Consider the following 18,194-nt stretch of genomic DNA (forward strand, 5'->3'; position numbering starts at 1 on the left):
TCGTTATTACAGGTGCCACCTAACAGTCTGTTTGTGTAAGTGCGTGCAGTTGTGTGTGTATGTGTGTGAGTGTGGTGGCATAATCTTGGCCTTAGTTTTGTATTTCTTTGTCTTTGCCTTTGCTTTACCTTTTCCGAGTCCACAGTGCGCACAGCACAGCACAGCGCTGCAGAAACAACAAAAACAAAAACAAAAACAACTACAACTGCAAAAGCAAAAGCAAGCAGCAAAAGCAACAACAACAACAATGGGACAGAGTCAGTCGGTCAATCAGTCACTTGCTTTTTTTTGGCGTGTCAGCCCAGCAGCAGCAGCGACGTCGACTGCAACGACAACAGCAACGTTGACGCCGGCATAGGGTATGAATTTTTACTTTTGGCTACGATCATTTGTCTACGGATCGCCGTCGCGTAGAGTTCGTTAGATGGTCGCAGCGCAAAAAAATAAGTATAATACAAGAAAAACATTTAAGCGCAAAGTAAACACACACATCAGAGATTGTACAGTTGTACTGTATATATAGAGCACAGAGGGCCGAAAGGGCCGTGTCCAAGAGCCAAGTTGAGTGTTGAGTGCGAGCGGCAAAAGAAAAGCGAACGAAAAATAGGCGACAAAAAGCCGAGAAAAAAAGTAAAAAGTACTTACACCGCTGCAATTAAATTTTGTTGTTGTTGTCGTGTGTAAATCTGTGAAGAAAGTTCGGAGTGGCAATTACGAAACGTTTGTTTCTTCCGCCAGTGTTGTGTGTGTATGAAGTGAAAAGAAAACGAAATCGAAACCGAGTCCGAATCCAAACAGATCCTAAATTCAAAGAGACAAACAGAAATGGGTCATCTTACCGCACCGGAGCGTGTGTGCAACACGACACCGATGCCCAGCACAGGCGACTCCAGTCCGTCACATGTGGCACGTCGCGCCAAGCTTAGCGCCAACAGCAGCGGCAGCGAGTCGCAGGGTCGCCGCAGCGAGGACTCGTCACCCGAGTCCATGCCGCGTCCCAAGCAACAACAGACGCTGCTCGCCTCGCATGCGGCCAGCAAGCCGATAATGGCGCCGCCAGCACCAAGGAATATTCCAAATCATCTGATCGAATATATACCCAAGGATAAGATCGATATGGAAAAATATACGCGCAACTTTAAGGGCGACAATATCCTCGGCTGGCAGTTTAAGGCGCCGCTCAAGTGGGATAAAGTAATTCAGATATCGCTTCTGCACTTCGTTGCCTTGTTCTATTTGTTGACGTATCCGCTGGCTAGACTGAGGGCCATTACAGTTATCTGGTGTAAGTATGAATCAAAAAATCAAAACCCAAAAAAAATAAAGTTGGCTTTGCTTACATAAAATCATTTCGAATTGAGAAAGGTGTCGAAAAGACGAAAAGAGTCGCCCATGTGTTGTCCCTCCCTTTCTTTCTTTCATGCCGACAATGTTACATCAATACCAGCCACAACAACAACAACAGCAACATCCACACAGCATCCACAACAATTCGGAAATCGCTGATGAGTTGGTGCGTGTGTGTGGTTGTATGTTACATTGTGACTGACTCTTTTATCTACCTTCGCATCTCCCATTTGTGCTAGCCCTCTCACTCGCACTCACACACTCTACACCTACGGTCATTATTTGCAATTTAACGCGGTCGCATGCAAAGCGTAGTAGAAAGAGAGGGAGAGAGAGAAGAAAACGTTTTACAGACAACAACGCATCGAGCGGTGTTTTATTTTCTGGCATTTCGAGTATTTCATAATTTTGCTTACATTTCACAGTTACATTGCGTTGCCGATCGACCTTATTATTGAATTTAATTAATTGCTACTTAACATGATTTTACTCCCATTCGACTGCGTTCGTGCTGCTCTGCATTTGCCGTCGGCATCGATAATAGCATCGACGAATCGTCATCGTCATCGGCAACGACATCGACATCGGCATCGGCATCAGCATGAGACGTCGACGTCGCTGTTGTTGGCGTTAACTTTTGCCTTCGCCATGTTGAAATTTCATATGGCTTCGGATTTTTAGGGTTTTGTTGTATTTGTTGTTTTTCGTTTTGTGGGTTTTCAATTTGTTGGTTATTGTACTCGTATTTTCATTAAAATTTGGTGGCTTTGCAATTTCAGCATAAAAATTTGACTGACACAGGTGAACTATGAAAACGAAGCGAACAAAAGCAAAAGACTAAAATTTCGGTTGACACATATTTAATTGGGGGCTCTACAATCGAAATATTATATTCGTATCGTACGCCAAGGCTGCTGTAAAACCCATGAATCGACTGTAGCTAGAAAATTCTGAACCCACTCAAGGTTCCATCGTAGCCAATACAAATACACAATGCTCGCTCTACACAAAATAAACAGAAAAATCGTCTTCCACTTGAGCTCACCAAGTCGCGGTCGCTACCAGCTTCTTCTTCTTCTTCATCATCATCGTGTCTCCCCTCGCTCCCTACACAACTCTTTGCCATGGTCGCGGCTCAATACGCACGATTTATGACTATTCCACACACATGCGAAAAACCAAAATCAACAGACTACAGCGACCACATCGATGAGGTTTGACATTGAGATTTCTGGGGGCATCTTCAGATTTCGTTTTCATCATTGGAATTTCCAGGACGTTGTCAGTGTCCACATTGTAAATTAAAGTTCCCCATAAAGTTGGAAGAAAAAAATGCTCAAGTATTGTAATTTTTTCTGTATTTTTTTTTAATTTATTACTTCGAATATAGCAAGTGCTCGTTCCCTTCCGTTGACGGGCTCCTCTTCTAGACGTTGCAAGTCCCTTTTTAGGGCGGCGTTGAGCTCGTAAATATTTTGGCAAATTGCAGTCTGACGTGCAGCGTTTACTCAATGACCATACTTGACGATGGTCTTTAATTTTTATTGTATACCCTATAAATGAGCATTACAAAATGCAATCATTTATGGTTTTAGTGTCTGATAAGTCTTCGCTGCTTGGTTAATGAACTTTAGACCTTGATGCAGGGTATTTCCGAGTCGTTTAAGCTCTACTTAGCAGCATATATGGTATATATATATTTTTTTTGTGGTCGTGTTTAACACGATGTGGCAAGTGTAATGATATTAATTAACTTGGTTCGCATCACTAGCCACGTTTTAATAATAGCGCACGTCGCTAATGAAGCTACCTAGAAAACTCAAAATCGGGGAGATATCTTATAGTATGTTAAGTTAGTTGTAGTTCCTCAGAGATTTGGCAATCGCTGCGTGGTATTAAAGATGCTAATGAAAACTGCAGAAAAGTGTTGTGGGCACAGTTCAGAAATCATACCGGTCGGCAGAGTTTGACCATTGTGAAGGTGTGATATGGGATATGTGATATGTGATATGGCATCTCATTAACCACGGCGAAAACCTTGATTGGAGCTGTTAACCCCCATCCATCGATCGTATGTTAGTCCCACATTTGGAATACTAATTCAACATATTCGATAGGTTGATGACGCTGAACTCGTAGAGTTTGGCAAATGCAATCGATTTACATCTTGACTCTGCAATTGAATAATGCATTGCGGAAGTTCTTGCGCCATTCTTGAAGCTCATTTCAAAACATTTGATGTACTAATTAACCCCTGGGTTGGGTTTAGCCATAAAGCTATTTGCATAATTTACAGTCTATTCCTTTTTTCTTGTAATTAAATATACTATATCGTTATTTTAATTGGATATTGGATGATGGTACGTGTATGATAGACGATCAAATGCACAGATAGGTTTTTTCTTCTTTTTTTTTGGGTATGGCAATCAATTTGAAGCAATATTAGTTTTATGACCATTTCTGGCTATTTGTCTGGAAACTGGTTTGCTTTTTTTTGTCGCAACAACCAACGTTTTTTGAAGGTTAATCTTTCATTTGGCCGGAATGAGTGTGTGTGTGTGTGTAACACCTTTGAGACAGCGACGACAACGATGGTTGGGAGAGGGGGAATCCAAGGGGCAGAAATCGTTAATTTCTCATCACTGAAATTGTGAAACGAAATATCAATCTATTCAAATATTTCGTTTGCGTCTTTGCGCCATTGTTGCAAGTTATTGTTTTATTTTATAATCGATGTTGTTTCTGGCTATTGCAATTGTCACCGCTTCAATTTTCAATTTTTGTCATTGTCATTAGACGCTGCTGTTGCGGAAAAGTACTCAGACTCAATCTTCATCTTTAATCTATCTCTCTTAATGAATAATTTGCAATTACACATGTACTAACTTGATGTTAATTGAACTTAGCAGTTCGATAGATTTGCGTAATTTACTTATTTATTAATTAAACGAGTTATCGATTGGGAATCCCGACAGGAATGTGGGTGTTATGTATGCAAATAGAATGACTATTCTATAGCAATTGTACACTTGTACAATTGCAGTCATTATGCTTGATTTACCATCACGATCTTCCATTGAGACGTGCTTGCAATTAGCTGCAAGTATCTCACAGATACCAATCGCATCTGTTACTCAAATTTCCCATAGCTTCAGCCTTGTGCTCATGACACTGGGTCTTCAACTTCAACTTCAACACTTCCATTTGGCTAACAAATTAGCACTCTAACACAAATGGCTCTATTTCCGCAAAATGTAATTCGGTATTTTTACCTCTATCACACTTTATTTCTTTTTTTTTTCTTATTTAATTAGCACGACATTGTTGGGGGTTTTTATTTTTTTTGGATTGTGTTTAGTTTTGTCAAACAACGATACAAATATTTGTGTATGCTTAAGTCTATATAATTTTATTTCATCTTGCTTACAGCTCTGTTTATGGGCGGCGTCGCTGGCTTTGGAGTCACAGCCGGAGCACATCGTTTCTGGACACATCGCAGCTATAAGGCAAACACTCTGCTCCGTAGTTTACTGATGATCAGTTACTCAGTGGCTGGACAGGTGAGGCTTAGAAATAAACAGTACTGTGTTGTACACCGGCCAAAACTCATTTTCAAACCGTTTCCTGTCATTTTCCAACGTTTTCCACTTGACAATCATTTATTTAGCAGACTCTATTTCGCAATACAGTTTCGGCTTTTCAGCCAACTCATTTAATTTATGTTTCTCTCTCGGTACTTATGTCTGTCACCTGCGGCGCAAGTTGCGTTATGAATACCCTGCAAGCATTTAACGTGCAAGAAGGGTATATACAATCTAACATAGTTTATAATTCTGTGTAGAACATAAGGAACTGAGATCTCAACTACATTTCTTACACACTTCAATGCTGAGTATCTGCAGGTCGTGTTGAGCTCGTTTCCCTTTTTTGAGTTTGCTGTGTCGAGCTGCAAAATAAATTTGTTGTCATGAAATTAACAATAATTGCATCATTAAGTGCGACAACTTAATGCTTTTTTATGCCGCTTTGTTGCTGCTGCTGCTGCTGCTCGACTTGAGCCGCCAAAAAAACACCGTAAACTTAAATGGAGAAAAGGCGCAATGTCAATTACAATAGATGCCAACTTCATGGATGTATCCGACAGTTACATTTGTCAGATTTAATGACCATAAATACCGATATTTACTAGCAATTATCTATATATATAATATACTATATATATTCAACTTGTTGCAGAACACGTTGTACGATTGGGTGCGCGATCATCGTGTGCATCATAAGTTCTCCGAAACGGATGCCGATCCTCACAATGCCAATCGTGGCTTCTTCTTCTCGCACGTTGGCTGGCTGATGATGCTGAAGCATCCGGATGTGTTGCGTCGGGGCAGACAGATCGATATGACTGACATTGTGGCCGATCCTGTGGTGCAGTTCCATCAGAAGTACTTCATTCTGCTAAAGGTCATGTTCTGTTTCGTGCTGCCCACCATCATACCCGTCTATTGCTGGGGCGAGGAATGGTCCCAGGCCTTTATGCAGCAGTGTCTGTTCCGCTATGTGTGCAGCTTGAACTTCACCTGGTCGGTGAACAGTGCAGCTCACCTGTGGGGCTCTCGGCCATACGACAAGTAAGGCATTAAAGATTCTGTAAGATATATAGAAGTAGTAGCTAACATAATACACCATCTCTTTCAGACGCATCATGCCCAGTGAGAACGTCTATGTCTCGATCATCTCCATGGGCGAGGGCTGGCACAACTATCACCATGTCTTCCCCTGGGACTACAAAGCAGCTGAGCTCGGCGACTACAAGGTCAACTTCACCACCATGGTTATCGATGCCTTCTCCCGCTTGGGCTGGGCCTGGGGCATGAAGCAGCCGTCCAATGAGCTGGTGCGTCGCACTTTCGAGAAGTACGGCGATGGAACCCACAAGTCGCTGGTTGGCGTTAGCAAAGCTGCCTCTGAGAATGCCAACACTCAAATGTGCGGACACATCCATTATGCCGAGGTGCCGGATCCTGAGCTGGAATACGATGCCGAATCGAGCAGCACTGAGAGCGCCAAGCTGGATGAGAACGAGAACGAAAGCGAGCGGCAGAAGAAGAAGAAGCTGGCTATCTAAGCAGGAAGCGGAAAGCACAAAACACTAATGCAACTCAAAAAACAAAAGAAGAATACAACATGATTGATGTACATCTAATCCTAACACTTAACTCGTCGTCTTATATTAAATGCGTGGTCTTGTCATACAAGGAGCAGGCCACATCTGGCTGTTCTCTCAATATATATATATATATATATGAATGTGTATATAAATATATTTATATGTATGTCTGTATACAGGATATGTGTGTATCTAAGCATCCGCATCTTGTGCGTCTTGGGCGTGGGGCGGGTCATGGTCAATAATTTTATATATCTATATATATAAATATATACTACTATATATATTAATGATTAATATTTTTATTCTAATTGTTATTATTCTTATATTATCTTATTTGCTATCTCACGCTATCCTTCTATCTTTGTCTCTTTCGTTTATCTACTAAACAAAGACCACATACTCACACTCACACTCACACACACAACAACTACATACACATATAACTTCTATATGCTCTCCCCACATCCATATCGATATCTATACACTCCATATATTCATTTGTGTAGGTTTAGGTTTTCTAGTTTGGTACGTAATAATTTAAGAAAAAAACAAACACATTATCACAATTTACAAATTACAAATTAAACACAAACACACATTGAAATTAAAGCGAATTGTGAATGTAATTAAATAAACTACAAAAAAAAGTGTAAAATAAACTATGAACTTTTTACTTATTTCGCGAATATTTGGGGATAGTTAAAATTAAGTAGGAAAGGAAGACGAAAAGTAAAACCATTGCGTTAAAATATACAAAAATAATATACCAAATAATTGACTAAATATGTATGTATGTGGTACTGAATTCAAATATACCATGGAATAGAAAATATGCCATAGCAAACAAAATATACCATATTGCCAACATTTCTTGGCAGCTGAGAATTCAAAATCAATGTTGAATTTGAGAGTACAAATTCGATAAAATGATGAAGATGTCATTGCGAAACGAAGAATTGATAGATCTACTCACTGAAAGGAACAATTGTAAAATTTCCCAAGTAATTTACTCTTAATTTGGATAGTTATGGGAATATAAAGGAATATGTCTATATAAAAAAAAACTACAGTTACTAATTACTCACAGTACCTTCAATTACTTAACGCTGAAATTATACAGATCATAACTCGAACAGACAGTTTGCATGTGGAAAGTCACGTTAGTTGCCGTCAGACAAGAGGAAAGTTTCAGTCTTTATGGAATCGTTTAGAAAAAGTTCCCATGCTGAGAGAGTTGAATACCACGTCTACGTCTACGTATACGTAATATTGTGAATGCAGCTCTCACTGTGCAACTCTGAGAGCGATAAACACCCACTGACCCTTAATATAATTCAAACTAAATGCACGATTATTTAAAACGCGTGACATTTTCTACTCTCTAAAGCTGCATATGGCGCAATTGTTTGCTTCGGTTAAACTGAGAAAAATGCTAATGATTGAATGCGTCACATTTTGAGTGCATTGCGTTGCGGAACATCCGCTTTACTGGCTAACAGCGCCAAAACTGATAAACCAGTTAACTGGTTTTGTTAGTTGGCCTATTGGCCTACGTGACCAAGGACACAACAAACTCTTGCGTTTGCCTCAGTACAGAGAAACAACAAATTCTTGTTTTTGCCTCAGTACAGTTGTTGCAAGTACTCTATACTATATAAAGAAGGAGCCAGCTAGATAATTGCTCCTTAATCGAAGTTGGGTATCGCCAACAAAACTTGGTGTACGTGCAGTTGGCACGTAGGCCACAGCAAAAAGAACCTTGAAAAGGTTCTGTGCCTGTCTCACGGATGCCAAGTCGAGGGGAATTCCTTACGCACCTATTGTGTAGAGACACCAAGCCGACCAGCCGACGAGTCGACCAGCCTCTTTGATTCTGCCACCGCCTACTTGCCGCACAAGAGGCACGATTCATCAGCCAAGCTCATGGCTCGTTAATTTTTATGCATTTTTTTTTTTCACAATTTATGCGGAACGTCCCCGTCCAGCCCCTGGGAATAATTACAGATTGTAAAGTTTGCGGTCTCTGAGCGCAAAGAAAAAAAAAGGTCATAAGCAATGGCCAATATCAATATTTGTCTGACGAACTGTTTTGTCTGAAAACAATGTAAAACTGTCGCAAGTCTTCGTCTCATTAACACATAATGTCACCTTATTACAGATCTTGCTTTACTTTTCACTGCGTTCACTATATCATCATTAGTGACAACCCAGTTAACTTTAATAAAAAGTCCAGTATGATCGTAAAATGTCAAAACCGTGAACATTACTCTTGACATTTAAATTATTTTATAACAATTTTATTAGGCTCAGGCGCAACGTGTTTCGGCAATTCCTTTAAGGCTTTAAATCTAATCAAATAGATTATTTCCGCAATAATTATAGATCAGCACCATGCCATACATCAAATCCTAAATCAGCCACAAGCCCATTAATTTTGCAACGAATACAGATAGATTTATATACTAATAAAGTAAACAGTCGACGCCGTAGTCACAATGAATCTTTAAAAATTTTATACAAACTGTAAAACAAAACGAAGAAGAAAGTAGATATACCAGTATACAGTGCTTGAAAGAGATAGTAGATTTATTGCAAAAGGCTGTTCTTTTAGTCTTTCCATAAAATCCCAATTCATAATTTGACTTGAAATACAATCAAAACAAGTTCTTGTTAGGAATAAGAAACCATTTAAAATATATAAAAATCTTCTTTTTTTTTGCGTAGAATATGTAAATGCTAAGGTCGAGCGTAGGAGCTTATTTCTAAATAAGGTTAGTCAAACATTGGAATTTGAACTGTGCTAAAAATCATGACTCTGTACCATGGCTCGCTGTAAGTATTTTATTTGTACAAATTCTTACAAATTCTTTAACGGTTAGCTGACAAATTAATGATATTACATTAATCCACTTTCACGACGAGCATTTTGGGGTGTTCTTGTAGTATTTTGCTTTAAAAATAAAACACGATAAAACTCTTTAAACGAGTTCTTGTTGAGCAAAAATATACTATATACGTAAACCACGTGAAATTTATTGTATCAAAAATGTAAATGATGTTGAAGTCAAGATCGAAACGTAGGAGTTTGTTCTAAATAAGGTTAGTCAGACATTCAAACTTTGAGCTGAACTAAAAATCATACGATTATATCAATGGCAAGTGCTGGATATAAAATCTAAAATTTTTTGTTTGTCATTTTGATGAAATATAAGGAAAAAACAAATTATTCGGATATTAAGTATACATCAGTAATACGAATAAGTAATTTTGTTAAAATCTTCCAAATTAAATGGTAAATACATATATTCGAATAACTACAGGTTATTTTTGAGTCGAACATTTTGAACTTTCCTTAACATATCTCTACTATTTTTAGGCCCAACTACTCGTATAAGACGCATTTGCATAATAAACAAAAGTTGACATCATTTGGTGGGCCCAGCATCGAAATTTAGTAAGAGCTATAATCAAATGATTATTCAAAGCCCTTCACCTTTCGGCGTAGGTGGGCTTAAAAGATAGATCGTATCTCAACTGAGATTTATAACTTGTTGCCAAGCTTTTAAGTTAAACAATGTCGCTTTTCTTTCACTTATAATTGACTTTAAGTGAAAAACTGTACAACAATTGTTCACGAAAGTTGACAATTGTTTTAAGCATCAATTCCCAGACATTAAACAAAAAGTTTTCGTCGCACCCTTTGTTAATTTTTAAAAAGTTTTCGCATTAATAACGCTGCAACTTTAAATTGATGATAAACAAAATAAATTCCAGATCGTGATGATTATATTTGACGACAAAATTAAATATCAAAAAAATATTAGTTAAATTGGTTTGATTTTTATTGGTTTTATTTATGCAACATCGAATTACATAACAAACTTAACAGGTAAAAATGAATAAAAACCCGATTGTAGAGTATTCAGTGTACCGCATATTGCAGATGACTATTTTCCATGTTTTCATTTCAATTTTTCCCCGTTTCGAAGCCCCTTAACTATCTGTTAATAACCTTGTCGAGTGACTGAAAATTATTGACTTGTCCACAGTAATTTGCGTAACATTTGCATCTCCCCCCTACGAAAAGAGACAAGAAGACAGAAATTTCAATCAAAACGAAATGCACAAGACCATAACATCGAGATAGGTCCAGTGTCCAAATATTGGACTCCAAAAATCTTCGACTCGACCCCGTTGGCTAATTGGCTGAAGCTGTAGCTGAAGCTGCCGCATGGGGAGCACTGATAATCGTGATCGTGTCATCGATAAACAGAGGCAAAAACAAACGTTGAATGTGCCGAAACAAGCAAATTGAATGCCGAACAAGGAAAAAGTTACCGCATTCACTCTGATTTGAACCTGTATTTAATATCCCAAAATTGGAATAGCTATTAAATTATATGGAGTTTTTTTTACTCCTACATCTGCAAGCAATTATGAATGTAGATGATGAAAGGGAGTTTTGGGTTTTTCTATGTATTAACATATGATACTTTTTTTTCTAAATTTAAATCACATTTTATTCGAGTATATATTATTATTTGCTATTTTTGGGCGCGTGCCTTAAAAAATTCGCAAGACAACAAATTGAATACGCCATCTGCTTAGATTCTCATTGTGTTTGCAGCTTTTGCAACAGCAACAGCAACAGATTGTTGAAACCGGGTTTAAAATTTGTCGCAAGCGACAACAAATGACAAAAACAAAAACCGAAAAAGAAAAGATAAAAGATATTTAGACCAAAAACTGCAGATGACTTGCATGATTTTTGAATAAGTGAGACATCGTAAACACAAAAAAAAAAAAAAAAAATAAAAAACAAACAAATCAACAAGCAGATATTATATGTATGTACAAGAGTACATATATATACAGACATGCGGACATGCATGTGTTTGCATAAATTTGTATGTGGACACACACACTTACACGCATTCCCAAATTGCTGGTAACGGTACAGCACGGACAGGTTTTGACAATACAGTAAAAACTCAACTGATGTCAAGTGATGAACAGCTTTTGTACGGCAGAGAAACGGGTCCTGGCCTAAATAAACGTTGTTAAAACGATTTGAATGATTTGATTCATTTCATCATACACGAGTAATTTTTTTAAAACTTTAGAAGCTATACTGTAGAAATAATATGGAACCAGAAAGTCAATGTAACAATGACAAATTTGAGGGCAGCCTTTAAGAAAAAGGCAAATAAATAAAATATAATATAATATAAGAATCCAAAATCTTAATTTGATAAATATTAAGTTAAAGTTAAATTTAATTATGTTGTTAAACTTGAAATTTAAATTTGGTAACTTAAGCCCTAAAATTAAACTGAAGCTGTAAGCTCGGCTGGTGTAACATTTATAGATGCATTACTGTACTGCTAAGCCGAAGTTGAAACCAAAGCGTGCAGAGCTAGCTACTCATGCTGTCCTTTTCTCGCCTGCACGTGGTTGCTGTTTGGGCTGACATCTTCTGCCCGCTCGCTCAAAGGTCTTTCTAGCTGGGCGCACTTTGTGGCATTTTGCAAATCATTTTCCATAGTTACGAGAGTTGCGCAAACGCCGTGATGCGAGTTGCGAGCTAGCATAAAAGTAACTGGTGATGGGGGCGAGTCTTGCTCAGATTAAATCGCGTGCGCCACTTGCAACAACAACAGTAATTTGATGTCATATGCGAATGACTGTTGGCGAATTTCACGCTAAAAAGCGTATAAGTACACGTATACGTATGCGTATACTTATGCTCACACTTATACGTTGGCGTATCTGCATAAGTGTACACACATATGCAATTTGGATGCTTTGCCCTTGCGCAAGTGACTGCGGCACCTTTCAAATGCTGTTGTCGTGCGACATTTCGCCGTTTCCGCTGCTCACACTCACTCACACATTGAAACATTTCTGTATTTAAGTAACGTGCATAATCACAGATCTCTGGCTGCTGGAAAAAAAAACAACTGCAATTTGCGATTGAGACACTTATGACACATCATTTGGGCGGTTGTTTTTCACTATCTATTAACTATGCTGTAAGCTATGTTTAAATATTTCTTATGCCAAAGATAGGGGATTGCTTGACAAACTCATCCAGTTTGTTTTGGAACAACTCTGAGGTAACCACAGTGCCGGGCGTCCACAGTGGATCACGAACCACGTACTCCACCCAGACTTTGGCGTAGAGCTGCTGTAGCAGCTCTTTCACATTGATGGCAGCCGTATCGGTATTAAGCACAAATCTGAAAGAGTTGACAATTGATAATTGATTATGTGAAATATTAAATCCAGTCATAATGTTTCTCACTTTAATCCTGAGGGCGTTTCCAGATAATGCAGAGCGTAGCGATTGGTTTTGTAGTAGAGAAACCCTTCACGTGGATCGTGCGGAGATATCTTGCTGACAAACGATTTAATGGAAAAAAGCATGCCATACGTTAGTTTGGCTTCCTAAGGAATATACAGAATTGTGTAAATTACTATTTTATTTACGTTTGGAATTCTAAATATGCAGAGTTACAAACCTCCTCGCGTGTAATGCCTGATTTCTTTGTACGATTCCATTCGGCGTAATGCATTAGCGTGCCCATCTTGTCAAATATATAAAGATTATATATTGTCATTTTGTTAAAAACGTTGCAAATACAAAAAACCAAAAATTCACAACAATTCAGTGAAAAATAACAAACGCTGGGACAGAGTGACCATTCTCAAATATCGTTATCGATAAATGGATGTTGCATTTAATAGAGGTGTTTGGATTTTATTTATATACAAAAGTAAACACCTTGACATTAAACATATTTTATATACTCATTTATTTCAAATTGATTTTTCTTTTTATATATTTAAATTGTAATTAGTATGTGGTCGCCCTTAGAACCTAGACGACCGATACATTTTTGAATTGGTCACATTAACTCTTATTGATAATCCTTTACTAAATTTAATATTTTACAAAGTCGGTTAAAGAATGTGGATTAATATCGTTCTCATTTAAATATTAAGATATGAAAAAAAACTTTTATTAATTAAAAATGTATATTGGCTGCAACAAACATCGGTATGCATGCAACACTAATCGTTTATTGCAAAAATTGCAAAATATCGATACAACGTGGTTCACCCATCTCTATGCTTGTGTTAGGCCTTTGTGCAATTTCAAACACATTTTTGAGATAGCTTGCCGTTTCTTTTAATGCGAAAAAGAGTGAGTTTCATAAATTGTGGATATATTACACAAAGGTTAAGAAGTGTCCATTGAAAAATGGATACGAGCAATCGCAAGTCTTTAGATGAGTTCAACCCAAATCATAGTAATGAGGCCGGTAATGACAAAATGGCGTCTCCGTCTTCAACATCAAAAAGGCAGCAAAAACGGGTTGAACATGAGCTAAAGATTATGGAAGTCGAGGGCGCAATAGATGAACCAATTGAGCTTAACGATGACGACATCGATGTGGACAATGGGCCCAAAGTCGGTGAACTAGAGACAATGCTTGATGCTGCTGCCACTAATAACAATAACGTAGAGATGCCAGCAGATGCGCTGCAGGAGTCAATCCTGTCGAACACCAAGCCCGAAGCTATCAGCGATGTGGAAAGCATTAACTCTTATAGTGGACCAATGAGCCTGCTGCGGCGTATTGATTGCAATAATGACGACAACGATAATGGTGAGGAGACGGATGTAGATACCTATGGTGATGGGGATGGCGATGGCACTAGCAGCAGTATATCGTATAGTGGCAACGATGCCGAGCGCTGGCAATCGTGGATGAGGCGTTGGCCATGGCTTCTGCACGAGGAGTCGGATGGCGATCTGGCCTTTTGCCTCTACTGCAATGTTGGCATCAATGTGAACCGACATCAGTCGTATGTGCAACAGCACAACTTGTCGCTGTATCATCAGGAGCGCGAGAACAACTACGTAGCATTTAAAAACAGCGAGAAGCAAAAAGCAGCCAATGCGTAAGCCAGAGTAATATATTCCATATTAAATATTAACTTTCACATCTTACATATGTTGCTTCACAGGGACAATGAAATTAAATACGAGATTGGCAGCAATGAGTACATCGTGTCCATGAAGAAAAGGCGTGATGACGAAGTGGAAACGTTGAACAATTTTAATTGGGAACGCTGGCTTAAGTGGCATTCGTGGCTGGAACGTTTTCAGTCGAGTGGAACAATTGGTTTATGTAAATGTTGTAATATACGCATGAATGTGGAATTTTTTTACTTACGCAAACGACACGAAGTCAGCAAGGGACATCGCGAAGCCTGGAGACAGCACGAAAGCAACTCGACGCGTAAACGCAAACGAAGCCCGAGCCCCGTTGACAAATCCACGGAAAACGAATGGGAACGGAACAGTAATAGCGCCAAAAAGCCGTCTGAGGAGACAGTTGTTGTAAGTTTGGTGGATTCTGGCTTGGAAACTCCCGATCCCAGTGACTGGTGCGAGCTGTTGCCGGACACAACACCGCAGCAATGTCGCTGCACGCTCTGTGATTGTCGCATGGCCATAAGCAGCTTTATGCGACATCTGAAGACTAAGGTCCACATCAGCAATCTGACGAACCAAAAGCGCAACTCACAGTATGGAACTTGAATACGCTACATTGATACTATGTCTCTATTAAATCAATTATTTATTATTTGTAGTTTGAGCTTGGATCGCGGCGTTTGGGCAAAATACGCAGACAAACATCCGTGGCTCGTTGCCGATCCCAACGATCCCACCTTGGCTTTTTGTCATGTCTGTTGTCGACGCTTCATGTACGGCCACTCGGAAATCAAACGGAAGAACCACGAGAATTCAGAGAAACATCAGGCAGCAGTAGCAGCAGCAGCAGCGGTCGCTGCAGTTGCTGTAGTTGGGGAGCTGCCGACTGGGGATACCGTGGAGCAAAGCGCACCTGAACATTCTTCGGCACCTAGCGAAACCGAGAGCATGGCCAGTGATGAAGACTATGTGGTGGCAGATGATCGACTCTCGACAGTGAAATTGAGTCCTGTTAAGTAAGCATAACGAATATTTTGTTTGTTTGGAAATTGTCTGATTCAGTTTAATTTTGCAGAAACAAGGAGTCGGGTAACGCGCCTCGTAAGCCAAAGCATGTGGTGCGTCATTATTCCTGGCTGCGTTACTCTAAAGATCGCAAAGTCCAGCTGTGCAAATACTGTCGCGTACGTTTCCAAAACGAGTCGAGCAAATTGCGACACGATCAGAGTGCTCATCACAAGAAACTGATGCAGAAATTTAAGGAACGACAAGCGACACGTCGCAAGGAACAGGAAACGCAGCGCAATCAAAAGGATAACGACGAAGAAGAAAGTAACAGTGATTCTGCTGCGTTCGCTGTGGTGGAGAAAGTCGCTGCCGAAGCAAAATCTACAACGCAAGTTGCAACAAAGCCGACAAGTAAAAAAGCAGCATTAAATCGTGTTCCTGTTTCGATGCAAGGCAAAGTCATGGTATGGAAGGATCGCTTTCCCTGGCTCTCTTATAAACGCGCCGAGCAGCGTTCCAATTATGGCTGGTGCAAGTTGTGCGAAATCTCTGTGTTCATTCCTAGCTTCAAGTTTGCCTCGAAGCATCAACGCAGTACACGACATGTACGCTTGCGTATCGAGCGCAAACGGCGAGCGGAACAAGCCGCAGTAAGCGGCACATCGTTGGCCACCGCAACTGCAGCAGCATTGGCCACGGGTGAGTCAAAGCATAAGGCAGCCATGGCCGAGTTGCAGGCCAAATACAATTGGTTGGAAGCGGATGCCACCGATGAGAATCACTGTCATTGCAAAATCTGTGACGCGCGCCTGCCTATCAAAGTATTCTATCTACGTCAACATGATGGCTCGCGGAAGCACATGGAGCATATGGAACGGCTTAAGACCAGCAGCCAAGTTGCTGCGGCAACGACTGAAACTGTTGAGCCGCCGCAGGAAGCCGTCATGGAAGTGGATCAGGACAGCGATGGGGCGTTGAGCGTTAAGTAAATTATAGCGAAACCGTAACTCTTTTTGCTACGCATTCAATAAAGTCCTTTTTCTCTTAGGTCGGAAGGCAGCACCGTGGAGCAGCTGGGATCGAAGCGATCACGACGTTCAACTGAGATGCGACGTGTTTTGCGTGCCTTGCGTGACTCGGTCGGAAAGCGCAACGACGAGCGTAATCAAATTGATATGGCCTTCGATATCGTGCAACGTTTGCGTACACTAGAACGTGAGGCAGAGGCGCTGCCTGTGTTGCCAGTGCGACAGCAGCGTGTTGCACAGACAACGGTAGCACCACCGACTCGAGATACTATTGATTTGTTCCTTGATAGCATATCACAGACTATGAAGAGCTTGCCTCCAGATCTCGTTGCCGAGGGCAAGATGAATATCATGCAGGTCGTATGTAATTTGGAATTGCGCTGCATGCAGCGCGCAAAGTCACCAGCATCAACAGCAGAAGCATCGATTGCAGTAGCATCGGCGGCAGTACCATCGACGGCAGTAGGATCGACAGCAGTAGCGATAACAACAACCACACAACCGGACGTTGTGGTAATGGAAACGACTCAGACAGCAACAAGCGAAAACTTAAATGATGAGCCAGTAGCGTATAATGATGCAGTTGAAACCATTCCCGACTCGGGCGATTCGGAGACATCTTCTGTAATACTGGACGAGCAGTTCTATGAGACCCCGGCACACTTGCAGCTGCAACGAAAAAATAGTACTGACGCAACATCTCATTTACCTGAGCTAACAGTGACCACAGTGGTGGCCCCACGCAACAGAAAGAGTCTCGATCAAAGTCCACCAAATTCAAACACTCCCAGCTCATCAACATCAGCCACAGCAGCAGCAACATCAGCTGCTTCCAACGGTCGGTCGAAGGAAGTGCCGGTTAATATTCGTCGAATATTGCCATCCACTGTGCAGGTTGCATCCAAGCTAGAGCAGCTTGACAAAGTCCGCGTGGTGCCCATGGACAAGCTGAAAAATCCAGTGTCAAATCAAAATCAGAACAATGCTCGCAACAGTGCAAACCCAGCGAGTAGTAAGCCACAGAAGCAACAGGTGAATCGTACTCCTACTGTCGCCACCCCGCCATGCAGTTCGAGTTCCAAAATCTATTCGGAGATGACCAATGGTATGAACAGCACAACTGTATTTCGTAAGATTCATTTAAGCAATGGGGTCGGCACGAAGATCGTAGCTTACCAAAGGCCTCAACAAACCGCACAAGAGCAGCAACAATCACCGCCCGAGAAGCAGTTACAGCATCAACAGCAGTTTAACAAACAACTTCAGCAACAAGCTAACTCGGCACGTTTCACTATCACCACAATGAGCAATACAAGTTTGCTGCAGACCACTGGCCAAAGCCATATCCAGAATCAGAGCAACGTTCAGCTTCAAGCGAAGGCTCAACTACGTGCGCTTACTGCCCATCGGCCGCCGTTGCGTCATACACCTATTCAAAAGCCATCACAATCGTAAGATCAATAGCAGTATTGCCTTTACATCTGAACATTATAAATTACATATGTATATCTATTAATTGTTAAGTTAATGTTACTGCGCTTTCGAATGTTAAGATTTATACGATAAATGTTTGATGAAATCATTGCATCTTTTTTTTTCTTTTGGTTAAGATTTAAGTTTCCCCAATATATAAATT

At 40.2% G+C, this 18,194-nt stretch overlaps 2 protein-coding genes and 1 long non-coding RNA gene across 4 annotated transcripts; 2 read left to right on the plus strand and 1 right to left on the minus strand.

The window, feature by feature from the left end:
• Positions 1-372: 372 nt before the first annotated feature.
• Positions 373-18,154, plus strand: LOC117573360 (protein suppressor of variegation 3-7-like). The gene is made up of 9 exons (XM_052006841.1): positions 373-1,285; positions 4,777-4,907; positions 5,584-5,975; positions 6,043-6,467; positions 13,780-14,485; positions 14,552-15,115; positions 15,182-15,538; positions 15,598-16,515; positions 16,579-18,154. Exons 1-9 carry the CDS (start codon positions 826-828, stop codon positions 18,011-18,013), a joined length of 5,388 nt encoding a protein of 1,795 aa, XP_051862801.1. The 5' UTR covers positions 373-825; the 3' UTR covers positions 18,014-18,154.
• LOC127566133 (uncharacterized) lies at positions 9,636-10,697 on the plus strand. Of its 2 annotated transcripts, none has more exons than XR_007955426.1 (3): positions 9,636-9,837; positions 9,894-10,406; positions 10,567-10,697. It is a non-coding gene; the product is annotated as an uncharacterized LOC127566133 (long non-coding RNA). The 2 variants fall into 2 exon arrangements; XR_007955425.1 differs by having other exon boundaries at positions 9,639-9,809; positions 10,567-10,695.
• On the minus strand, positions 12,522-13,222 carry LOC117576586 (trafficking protein particle complex subunit 1). Its single transcript, XM_034261473.2, has 3 exons — positions 13,039-13,222; positions 12,822-12,964; positions 12,522-12,756 (listed from the first exon to the last, which is right to left on the minus strand). The coding sequence occupies exons 1-3, from the start codon at positions 13,135-13,137 to the stop codon at positions 12,561-12,563; spliced, it is 438 nt and encodes a 145-aa protein (XP_034117364.2). The 5' UTR covers positions 13,138-13,222; the 3' UTR covers positions 12,522-12,560.
• Positions 18,155-18,194: the final 40 nt, after the last annotated feature.

Source organism: Drosophila albomicans, chromosome 2R, assembly GCF_009650485.2.
Source record: "Drosophila albomicans strain 15112-1751.03 chromosome 2R, ASM965048v2, whole genome shotgun sequence".
Taxonomy (NCBI): domain Eukaryota; kingdom Metazoa; phylum Arthropoda; class Insecta; order Diptera; family Drosophilidae; genus Drosophila; species Drosophila albomicans.